Raw genomic sequence first — 12,545 nt, forward strand, 5'->3', positions numbered from 1 at the left:
TAGGGGATACTGCACCCCTATTTTTACAGATCCAAGGGCACTCCACAGCAACTCCTTACAGACAGCACACCAGGTACAATATTTGTAATCCAGGGTAACATAGGGGAATACTCTCCCCTATTATATGACCAGACTCTGGGCACTCCACAGACAAATCCTCCCTGACTTTTCTCACTGACAGCCCTGGGGAGGGTATTTTAGAAACTCTTCCATACTCTCCTCCCTGTCAGTACGGCATCTATGAGTGGACAGGGGGGAGCCAGCAACAGGCCGCCTACAGGGATCTCTGCCTGGACACCCAGGCTACCAATCAATGTGGCAGGATTTTCCCTCCATAAATGGGTCGCTGACCAAGGGGCACTTTCTACCACCCTGTTTGCACATGCTCAGTGGGGTTCAGGGAGAGCAGGGTCAGTCAAAGTTCACTATAAATGCCTATGGGGCCAATGGTGCTGTATAAACTTATAAAAAAAAAACTGACAGGGGCTTGCAGGGTAACTATATCCCCTAACTAGTTAAAGGGGTAACCCCATAACTATGGGGGTACCACACATATAACAATAAACCCCTCACAGCACACACTGACCCCCTCACAGCTCACTCATTGACTCCCTCACTGCCCACCTAACAGCACCCACTGCCCACCTCAGAGCACTCATTAACTCCCTCACAGCACTCACTGTCCCTTTCATTGTCCACCCCACAGCACTCCCCACTTCACTGCCACCTTACAGCACCCCCCCCCTCCACCACACAGCACCCTCTAGCCCCTTTAACAACTACCTCACAGTATCCCCTTGGCGAATCCAATATTCACATCACTCCCAACTCATGTGCCACCCTTCCAACTATATCCATAATTAATACTTTGACTATATTTAATATTGAAAAACACACACCTTGGCTCCTACAAATAAAAAAACAAACAAACACATTGCCCGTCACAAGAGCAAAATAAAACACATTTGTCTCCATAGGAAAAAAAAATTGGCCCTACAAACATAAACACACACACTGCCCCCAAAGGAAAAAAAAAAGAATACTCCCCATCCCCCTCACAGACGACTGACCTGCAAGTAACAGATGCCGTGGGCAGCACAAGTCTGGTGTTTGGCAGGGTGAGAGTCTTTGGGTACAGGTCTGGAGAATGACAGAGTGAGTATGCAGGGACAGGTATGGTAGGTGATGGTGAGTGTGCAGAGACTAGTGTGGTAGGTGATAGGGTGAGTGTCTGTGGGGCAGATGATGTGGGTGACAGGGTGAGAGGGTCTGTAGGCAGGTCTGGGTAAAGCACCCTTTCCCCACTTCAATGTTCTCCTCCCACAGCACTCCTCCACTCCAATGCACTCTCCCCCTTCATCATATCACAGCAATCCCCCACCTTCCTTCAATATTCACCACATCACAGCAACCCAAACCTTCTCTCAATATACACCTCACATTGCTTCGCCCCTTCAATATTCACCACTTCATAGTAATCCTCCATTACACACCTTGCAGCGTTCCTCCCCAAGGGCAGAAGCACCAGCAAACTGCTTTCCACCCTGATGTGACACTGCTGAGGAAGAGGGGAGCTATGGGAGGCAGAGCTGCTTGACTGCTCAGATTATATTACAAGTGTAATACAGTAAATGCAGGCCAACCCCCGTTTCTGCAGCGCAGTCCCTCCAGTTCCAGCCAGCCCTTTCTGCATCCTCATCAGCCCCCCCTTCTCTGTCCCAAGCAGGCCCTCTCCTCTGTCCCTAGCAGCCTCCCCTTCTGTGTCCCATCCTTAGTAGCTCCTGTGTCCCCAGCAGCCCTCCTGTGTGTGTGTCCATCCACAACAGCCCCCTTCTATATCTACATCCCCAGCAGCCCACCAGTTCTGTGGCTCCAACCCCAGCAGCCCTCCTTGTGTCCTCAACAGCCCCTTCCTGTGTCTCCATCCTCAGCAGACCCCTCTTCTGTGTCTCCGTCCCCAGCAGCCACCCCTTTCAATCTCCATCAACAGCAGCCCCCCCTTCTGTGTCTCCACCCCCAGCAGGCCCCCCTTCTGTGTCTCCACCCCAGCAGCCACCCCTTCTGTGTTTCCGCCCCCAGCAGCCACCCCTTCTGTCTGTCCCCAGCAGACCCCTCAGACCCCCTTTTGTCCTCAGCAGCCCCTTCCTGTATCCCTAGTGGGCCTACAGTACAGGTGACACTACACTTTATCAGCACTTGTACAGTGGCACTAGTACCTGTGGTTACACTAAGACTATCAGACACATTAACGTATAAGCAGTTATCACTAGGGAAATACAAGCATGCTCACTGAGGCAAGTTGGTAAATTATGTTGAAGCTGTTTAAAATGATTGGCTTGCATAAATATGACAAAGGAGAGGATAAATGGGTTTGGATATAGGAAAGGTAGAGTGCAGCACCGTACTACATGAGTACCTAATCCTGCTGGGAGCTGTATAGAAAATCAGAGTCAGTGCGCTCTCTTATGGCGTAAGTGTAGGGGATATTGAAGGGCATATAATGGCCGATCTTGGTGACTGATATGCGTGTAGGTGTAAAAATGGGTGATGTCTGATGGTGGAGGGGAGCTGAGAGTGAACGGTGTTATGGGATCTATAAGTATAATGTGATACAGCAAAGGGAGGTTATGTGTGTGATGTATTTACCTCAAGTGGTAGGTGGTTAAGTTGGAAGAGGTGGGTGGCTATGGGGTATGTAGCACAAGTATTGTGTGGTTACTCAACTGAAATAGAATGATGACAGACTACAACTGTGATGTGGCCAAAGATGTTTATTGAGAAGGCACAGTGAATGTGCAAAGTCTTGTTTGGTCCATGGCATATCACTCACTGACTCCTATAAGAATGCATAGTATGTGACTGGCTCAAGGGGAAGTAGGTAAAACCCTTTCAGGGGCCCCTTGAACGTGCGTTTCTTGAGCAGCATGTTACCCCTTCTGGACCTATGGTCTAGTCTTATGAATCGAGCAGTCGGGGATAAGTCTCAATGTCCATGTCCTGAGGGGGTCTGGATGTTATTGGAGTCCCGTACTGTGTTGGATGGTAATACTTACCTACCGATAGGAGCGCTGGATGGTTGTCAAGGTATGCTTGTGTAGATAGGTAGGTACTGTCCGCTGGTCCATATGCCGGGTTGCTTCGGGCACTTCTCAATTAGTGAGCACAAATAAGTGGTACTGTTATGTCGGGACTGGTGCCCGGAGGATCTATGGTGTATGATGTTAGGCAGTGATGTGGATCAGGATATTGAAAAGTACTGTGAATATCTCCAACATGTTTCGGCTTTGTAGCCTTTTTCATGGAGACAAGCTGAAACACGCCAGAGGTATTCACAGTACTTTTCAATATCCTGATCCACATCACCGCTTACCATCATTCACCGTGGACCCTCCGGGCATCAGTCCCAACATATGAGTGCTGCTCATTTGTTCTCAACAATTGAATATTATTAACTCCACCTGCACTGCAGTCCTCCGGCATCTGGACCAGAGGACGGTATCTACCTAATGTATGCCCACTTGTTACCACCAGCAGCTGAGAGGGATTACATCACAAGACTGGTTGAGACCCCATGGGCCTGTGGGGTCATAGCATTCAAAGACCCCCCAAAAGCCCGTCCAAGGCAGGTCGAGGAAAAGACCAATCACAGAAGGCAATCACTACACAGGCAGACCTTGAAATGTGTCCAGCGCTCCTACCGGTAGGTAAGCATTACCATCCAACACAGTGTGAGATGCCATTAACATCCAGACTCCCTCAGGACATGGACATTGAGACTTATCCCTGACTGCTCTGTTCATAAGACTGTAGACCATAGGTCCAGCAGCGGTAACATTCTGCTCAAGAACCGCACGTTCAAAGGGCCCCCTGAAATGGTTTACAGACTCCCCCTGAGCCGGTCACATACCATGCATTCTTACAGGAGTCAGTGATGATATGCCACTGACCAAACAAGACTTTGCACCTTCACTGTGCCTTCTCAATAAACATCTTTGGCCACATCACTATTGCAGTCTGCCTTCATTCCATTTCAGATGAGTAACCACACAATACTTGTGCTACATACCCCATAGCCACCCACACCATCCAACTTAACCACCTACCATTTGAGGTAAATATATCACGCACATAACCTCCCTTTGCTGTATCACCTTATACACATAGATCCCATAACACCGTTCACTCCCAGCTGCTCTCCACCCCACCATCAGACATCACCCATTTTTACACCTACACACATATCACTCACCAAGATCAGCCATTATATGCCCCTCAATTTTCCCTACACTTATGCCATAAGAGAGCGCACTGACTCTGATTTTCTATACTAATGTAGAGCAGTTTGTACCCAAAAATAACTGTATACCACTGTAGGTCAATAAGGCAATGCTTTGATTACTGCATATAGTGGATATGTTTATTGAGACTGCAAAAAAGTGGCGGTAACTTGAGTGATATACTATCTTCTTTCATAAACTTCACTTGTTATCTTTGCAGCTCTCAATCACTTGCAATTTAAGATTGTTCTACCAATGAGATCAGAAAACTATAAGGGCACTATGAAAACACAATCTGATGAAGCTAGTGTTCCTGACTTGTCAATATAAAATAATTACTGGAATGATCTCTTGGTTTACAGTACACAAAGATGTGGTGTCAGCTTTCCCTCTGAACTCTGTTACCAAAAGGAGATAAGGAAATGTTTAGACATAGGCAATTCTCAACTCTTTCAGACTAACAGGTCTATTTTCTAAGATGCCACTATTCACTGAGAAATGGCCCTTCCTGCTTCGCCTGCTACCGCTGCGAAGCAGGAGGTGGCTACCACAATAGTTACTATTGCAGCCCCTGCCGAACGAAGAGGGTGATCGTAAAGTCACCCTCTCTCAGGTGAGAGCTAAAGCACACAGCACATTCCTGAACAGTTACTTGTCTTGTGTGAAGAGAGATAAGATGCCCTGATCAACTGGGAGCCAACTCCACTGCATGGAGAAGTCACACACTGACCACCTGATCAGCTTCAACAGAGGTGTTTTTTTTAAACAGCAGAAGAACTTTATTTATAATGAACAAAATTAACAACATAGAACCGACCTCGGCTCTGCAGTCTGCACTGCAGAGAGAGCAGATAATGGCAGCTCTCAGACTCGTAGGTACAGTGGGGGAGATGTATGAAGCCCAGAAGCGGTATCAGCGCACGTTATGTGCGCTGATACCGCTTCTTCCCGATGTATGATCAGGGGTCTGGGCGGTAAATAACAGGGGCGCCATGCGCCCCTGTCATTATCGGCGCTGCTATCTACAAGATAGCAGGGCCATGTATGAATGGTCATAACGCATGACCGTTCGGCCGGCTGTAGCTGTCGCTGTTGACAGCTACAGCCTGGCACTAGCCTATCCCCACAGCAGGGACAGCGCTGCCGGCTCCAGGCTGCACGCGGGGATCTCGCGATAGTTGCGAGATTCCGCTCATGCTCAGTGGAGCCGGCCGGGACAGAGACACAGCGCATCAGCACTAGGCTGATGCGCTGCTGTCTCTAACGGGTAGCGCCAGAGGGGGGAGTTAACGCCCCTCTCCGGTATGAGATGCTTCCTGCTTCTCATCGTTAGTGCTTCCTGCTTCGCCTCGGTAAAGAGGCGAAGCGTTATAGCGGCACGGTAAGTGCCGCTATAATACATCTACCCCAGTAAGTGCTAGCAGTGACTCATATCACACTTTAGTAACAGCTGAGGGACATATCGCCTCCATAGCAGCCTATGGCAGTGCGATATGCATGTCAGAACTTAGCACAGGCAGAGAAAAATAAGTGAAAATCTTTTAGTACATGTTGAGAAGTGATATGTACAGGGATTTTCACTGTCTTTTTCGTTTTTTACCCTTTTCTCCTGTTAGTAAATAGACCCCTGTATGAAGGAGTGTAGACTTCACTTGCTACTGTACCTGTCTCTGATATGGTCTCCGGCATTCCACTGCCTCAATTTTGTAAGCTTTGTGAAACTCAGTGCCCTCTGAAGTCATTAAAATCCAAAACCATTTTGGAGAAACTTTTTAGTAGGTCAGTCTATGAAAGTCTTTTCCAAGATGGTGCAGTCCTGTTCCCTAGCAACGGCTGGTTACTGCTGGTTACTGCAAAAATACTGACCATAAAATGGCCACCAAGCCGGCAGAACGTCAGGGATTTTTTCATTAATTCAATTAGATTAGGGACACCTTGTATATGTGCAGTAGTTCTTAGAATGCCTTTTGCCATTTTCAGGAGTGTAAGCTTACCGACACTTTGCATAAATTGAGTTTTATTAAGGTGTAATACCACAAAAATCAGATTAAATTATGATTTTACTTCATGATCAGATCTTGTGATATCTGGATGGTGCAATCACTATGAAAACCTAGGCGGTCGTCTAGGATGCAAGAACACACTGGGAGCTTAAAATTAAAGGAGTGAGTGACTTATTCAGTGTTTCAAATGTCACCTTGGTGCTCCCCACACTGTGCCACTGCTAACATAAACTGAAAACAGCTAGGAGCTTTGTACATGTGCAAGTGCACAGCTACTGTCCTTCCATGTTATTGAAGGGCCAGGAAGGGGGCTTTAACTGGAAGGAGGGAACCAAGGGCATCCAAGACATTTGCACTGTATCTGAGTAGTAAACAGCTCATTATACATTATGTATATACACAGTATGTAGCTGATGTATTGCAGCTCCTTTTAAAGTATTCTCCAAAGACTGTTGATAAGTTATAACTTGCCACCATGGCTTAAATATAAAACTGTAGGTAATATTTTAAATTGGAAAGTTATTTATGACTGCCAAATAATCAGAGCATGACTTGAGTTTGCTAAAAGTTAAAAAGTATAGGTCTTATTTATTTGGTCTAACCTCTGTAATCTAACTTGGAGCTGGAAAGGATTGAAACAGATTTGTAAATTTATTGAATGATTAACTAAAGTAGCTCAAAGTCTATAAAATACTTGATTTAACTTTCCAAATAAATTGATGACAAGTGCATAATTTGTAGTGTTATAGGTGGCTTGTGAAACATGATATTGACAGTGTAACATGGATCTTATTAACACAATTATAGAGTGATGGGTCATTTGCTCTTTTTTTACTTAATCCTCCTAATGGCTGGTGATTGTTCCATATATGTATGTGTGTGTCACCTTAACAGTAAAGTAACTGAAATAAACACACAAAGACTTCAATTGTCAGTAAAGTTCAGCTTTTTATTTATTTAAAATTAAATTGATGTATGATACTGAAGCAAAACAAAAACGGACAGTTATCAGTGCAAGCTCAAACAATGCGAAGTTCAGCAGCAATAAAATACACATATCAACAACATGCAGCAACAAAATACAAATATCAACAACATACAGTATCCAACACGCCTTCAATCATGAAAAACCAACCTGGTGGTGTGGTGTTGCTACCCCTGATATGGTGGCATCAGCCTATAAAATCGTAACCAAGATGGAGAATGCATACAAAAAAAATCAATTGCACCAAAGACTCCTGATCTGCCTTTCTATCCCACTAAGGCTCTGATTGCGCAGCCAGCATACACTAACCTAAAACCACCTCAGCAACACCCTTAAACAACTCCTCTACAAACTTAAACAGGCCATCATCCATCAAATAAACCAGATGACTCTCTATAGTCCCCTCCACCATCTTTGACCAACAAAAAGTGAGAAATAGCATCATTGTTGAAAGAGGAGAGTGCTACTGAGCAGACTGCAGTCTTCCTGTCCCTCCAGGGAGGCTTCATGTCCTGTTCCAAGATGTCCACCATGATCACTACTGAGCATGTGCGGGAGGAATCTTGTCTTTAGTATGTAGAGTGACATGGTGGGACACAGAAGTCTCCTACTTAGCTCCTATCAGAGATCTGCTTAATACCTGCATATAGCACTGTTCCAGATCCCTGCATAGTTACCTGTTTGTAATATACACTCACCGGCTGGTGAGCTTTATAGAACTCCACTCAAGCTCCACTCCATTACCAGTATACATGTAACAGTGCTGGTTAGGTAACTGGGCTGTTTATAGTTTGAGTCATCCGCCGGTGTGTGCCTACATAACTCTGCAATATCAACACCTGCAGATCGAGGTCTTATGAGGAGGATAAATTTAAGACATGTAGTGTATACCACAAAAACTGAATGAATGCCGCAGTATGAGTGATTAAATAAACAAAATGTTGTCTGTCATACAGCAACTACTGTCTGTTGGATTGCAAGTGAATGATGAAGAGATTACTACAGCAATGCTGCAGAACTTGACACCAGCTTTTGACTTCCAGGTTGTGCCGTTGGAGACAAACACACCAAAGTTAACAACAGACACAGTGAGATCAAAGGGCCAAATTCAAGGTTTTACACTATAAGCATCTCTGGTGCGCATTTGCAATGCCAAAATATGTTAATGCAGCAGGAGGCATCTGAAGAAAAATAGACGCCTAATGCCGATATCGCAGATCCGAGTGCTGCATCCGGATATGCATCATTTGATCAGCAACTACACCAACAACAGACTCATTCAGAACAAAGTTTCAAGAATATGTGCCCTGTGATTCAAGAGCTGAGATAACTGCATTTTATAGAAATTGTGAAATATTTAGACAACATAAATTCAAGTGTTACAGTTGTCACAAGATAAGTTACAGAGCAATAGTGTACAAGCAAAAGAATGTGAATCTTATACAAAGCAAGAAATGCAACAGAATGAGAACTGATTACTAGTATATCGATTCAAGTAAGTTAACCAAATGTGAATCTATCAATATCGAAGAAAGTCCTTTTAGAAACTAAAGTTGAGACAATTAAAGCCAGCTCAAAAATTGGGGCAAAAACAAAAGTCACAGAGATCAGAGATGTGCTTTAAGTACCAGAACTGGAAATAATTTTTATCGCCATCAGTGTCCTAGAACAGAGGGCCTGATTCAGCATGGAACGCACGGATGCCGACGCACACACCCGGCCACTGCGAGAATATGCTAATGAATGCATATGCACAGCAATCGCAGCAGAATAAGCAGACGCCCAGCACTACATAATACCACCCACTTCCCTTTACTTGTGTCCTCTATACCTGGCAAGACAGCAGAAACATCAGTATCATTGAGAACCATCAGACCCATACACACAATAGTGGTTGACCTGACCCTCATTCAGACATAGCGAGACTTCCTGTGTGCAACTAGACCTCAGGCTGAGTCCGCCGCCTGCAAAGGTTTAATTATGCACGCCCCTGAAACGCCGTCCAAATGCACAGGCACACCTGTGTTTGCCCAACCACTCCCCCGTCACCACCCACAAATGGCACATCCAGTCAATCACTTGTCCCTGGGGCTGCGGACTTACTTCATACGCATACTCCATCACACTGGCTGGTTCGTGCACGTGCACTGCAATGCATAAGTATGCACAGAGCAAAACCATCGACCGACTGAGTGCATCTGCATTGGTGCATTCCTTGCTGAATCAGGCCCAGAGTTCACTATAAGTTCACTATGCCAAAGGAAAGTGCATTGTGAGAAACAGAAAAGGTGTCATACTGTAGCTAGCTACAGCTACAGGCACAATATGTAAGCAGTTGTCTGTCCTTGATACACAGCACTGTTACGTAATGAGAAGTTGCAGTCATTGAAACTGGCATAGAGCTTTTGGGGGTATATTTACTAAAGGTCGATTTTATGTTTATGGTAAATTTTACATCTCTTTTGCAAACTTAGAGATTTACTAAAGCCAAAACTGACTGTAAAATTTACAAAAAAAAAGACAGACTTTAGATCAAATTCAAACATTGGGCTAACATGGATAATTTTACATACAGTAGATGATTATAGAGTCCCCAGATTTACTAATGGTCGGTTTTATATTAAAAAATTAATCAACCATAAAACTGACAGATAAATCACCAAACAATAGACCTCCCCTTATCCATGGAATTGGCGGAGACAGCATTATTGTGTAAAAGATAGATTTAATTTGTTCTTTACTTTGAAACTACAGGTCCCAGGAGTCTGCCACAGCATGCTGGCACTTGAAAAACCACAAGTTCCAACATGTCTGGACATTAAGTGCCTGCTGACGACACATTCAGTATATAGCTTCCATGTAAAGAAAAAATTACAAAATGATTATTTTAGCCCTATATTAAACACATTCAACTATTGGTGTATAATATTTTCTTAACAGTGGGACTATAAAAGTGTCAGCAGGCCCTTAACGTCTGAGAATGTTGGCACTTGTGGTTCTACAACCTGTAAAACATTTGACGGTTAGACAAGCAAAAACATGTCAATATTTCAAACAATTTCAGTCCACATTTCTATAAAAAATTACCAATGACTGTGACTTATACCCTTTGATTAGTTCGTCAGCAGGACTCTTCTCACTACTGTACAAAAGCCACAGCAACAGATCCTTCTTCCACAAGCTCTTCACTTTTGTTACACTGTTGATGGCATCTTCCTTGCTTATGAGACTCAGTTCACTCAAAGTCTAATTGAAATTAGGAACTTCCTCAGCTTTCTTGGATTTTGACTTACAACAGTCATTTCAGTCATTTTAGAGCTCACAGAATATAATATTTGCAAACTCCACAAATCATCTCTTTGGTGCTTTTCCACTTTTTGATCTTGCAGAGGTTCTTTTCTGTGGTTGGTTGCCCACACTGGTAGCCTCTGGTTCAGGTATGTTTTCAACTGCTGGCATATCCAGTAACACATACTTGTTCTGCAAATACAATTCCACTTTTCTTAAAGTGGTGCTGTCTCTTTAAATATAACATCATTTGACTTGACAAGCTTTTTGGTCTTTGGATTCCAGAGTCTGTAAAGTTTACTCTTTTGGCAATATCCAAGCATGATGAATTCATAGACTTTCTATCCAGCTTATGCCTCCTCTCTTTGTGTATGTGTACATACTGTAGGTAGTAAAGCTCTTAGATGTCAGATACTTGGTTTACTTCCAGAACATGTCATTATTGGTGTCTTGTCATTGAATGCAACTGTGGGAGCACAATTTTTTTTAGATAAACTACATTGGACACTGCTTCTGCCCCAAAACACTTGCTTAGGCTTGCATTTTCAGCATACATTGTGCTCTCTCAAGTAAAGTATGATTTGCATGCTCACTTACACCATTCTGCCTTTCAATGGTCAATTCATATTCAATACCACGCTTCTTCAAGAAGATTTTCACCTCTTTTTTGAGACTTATCTTGTGACTAGTTTGTTTCTCTACTAATTTCTTATAGTTTGCAATCTTATTCATCACTTCACTTTCTTCTTTGATGAAGTAGATGTGTGTCATTCTTGTTAAATCATTGATGAATGTAATGAAGTATATATTTCCACTTATTTATTTAAAATTATCAGACCAAACACATCAGCATGCAGCTGTTCCCGGGGTGCCTCAGCACTGCTCACAGATTTTGCTTTGCTTGCATGTAATACAGCTTTCACACATGGGCTTTTCTGTATCAGTCACTGATATTACTATAATCATCCCATCCAAGAGTTTCTGATTCTGGGCACTGTCATATCCAAGGTGCCTAACCTTCTCTGCCAAAGGGATTCATAGACTGTAGGTCATTTGTCACCATTGAATATCAGTGTTGTATATCAAGAACATGTATGGCATCGGAACCTGCAGCTATCAAAGTCACTCTTTTGTTTCATACAATGTACTTAAATTTTTTAAACTGGACCCTGTAGCCTCTTTGCTCATCCCCGTATTCAATTCCAAGGACTTTTCGCCTACGCAGAAAATCAATGCATGGGGAAACCACTCTGCACCCTTGGGACAGGTCCCCAAAGGTTACCTGCGTCAACAAAATAAAAAAAAAAATTGAAGAACACTCCAAAAAAATGACTGAAAAAGGTGGCGATAAAGTACAAAGTTGAGGTACAAACTTAAAAACTAGTGCAATAAACTTTTGGGGGGTCTGCAAGTATGAGGGAAGTGTTTTTTTGATTGCAGGTGCTTGCTGAAGGTGCGTTTTTTAAAACATTACTTTTGCGATTTTTAACCATGCTTTCACCCATTTTCATGTACTCCAAATTTGCTGGGACTAGTTATTTCCTAAAAAAAACCCCCTCTAAATGCTATTCTTCACCACTTGTGCAAAGACGCTAATTAGCAGCTTTGAGAGCATTTAAGTACCCCAAATAGCTTCAGCAGGGCTATTCGGGGGCATCTACATTGATCCCCAATGTTAATGCATCATTTGGGGGGGTGTCAGGCTGATTTCCCCAAATCTGAAAGCACTTTTTGCCTGTCTGTGTTTTGCCGGGTCCCATTTTCGTGTCCTTTGGAATTGAATAGGGCAAAAAGCGGGGCCGCACACAAAAAGTTTTTGCCTCCAAAAACGCGGAGTCTGCGAAAAGTATGGCAGGCGAAACCTTTCCGACTTTTCGCGTCTAATTGAATGACTGTGTTTTGCAATATTCTCAGCATTTAACTTAACTGACATGTTCTTGAAACAGTAATGGTTTTGTCCTGACAATTCCTGTAGTTAGCTTGGCTGTATTA

At 43.6% G+C, this 12,545-nt stretch overlaps 1 protein-coding gene across 1 annotated transcript in view; it reads left to right on the plus strand.

Moving 5' to 3' along the window:
* The first annotated feature begins 3,571 nt into the window (after positions 1-3,571).
* LOC148481540 (alcohol dehydrogenase 1-like) overlaps positions 3,572-12,545 on the plus strand; it is a 118,907-nt gene continuing 109,933 nt past the window's right edge. The window contains exons 1-2 of the mRNA XM_088453269.1: positions 3,572-3,700; positions 8,222-8,353. Coding sequence (XP_088309395.1) covers positions 3,572-3,700; positions 8,222-8,353 — 261 coding nt within the window. The remainder of the gene's footprint in view (positions 3,701-8,221; positions 8,354-12,545) is intronic.

The sequence above is a fragment of the Taudactylus pleione genome, unplaced genomic scaffold, assembly GCF_031769625.1.
Source record: "Taudactylus pleione unplaced genomic scaffold, aTauple2 ptg000574l, whole genome shotgun sequence".
In the NCBI taxonomy this organism is placed as follows: domain Eukaryota; kingdom Metazoa; phylum Chordata; class Amphibia; order Anura; family Myobatrachidae; genus Taudactylus; species Taudactylus pleione.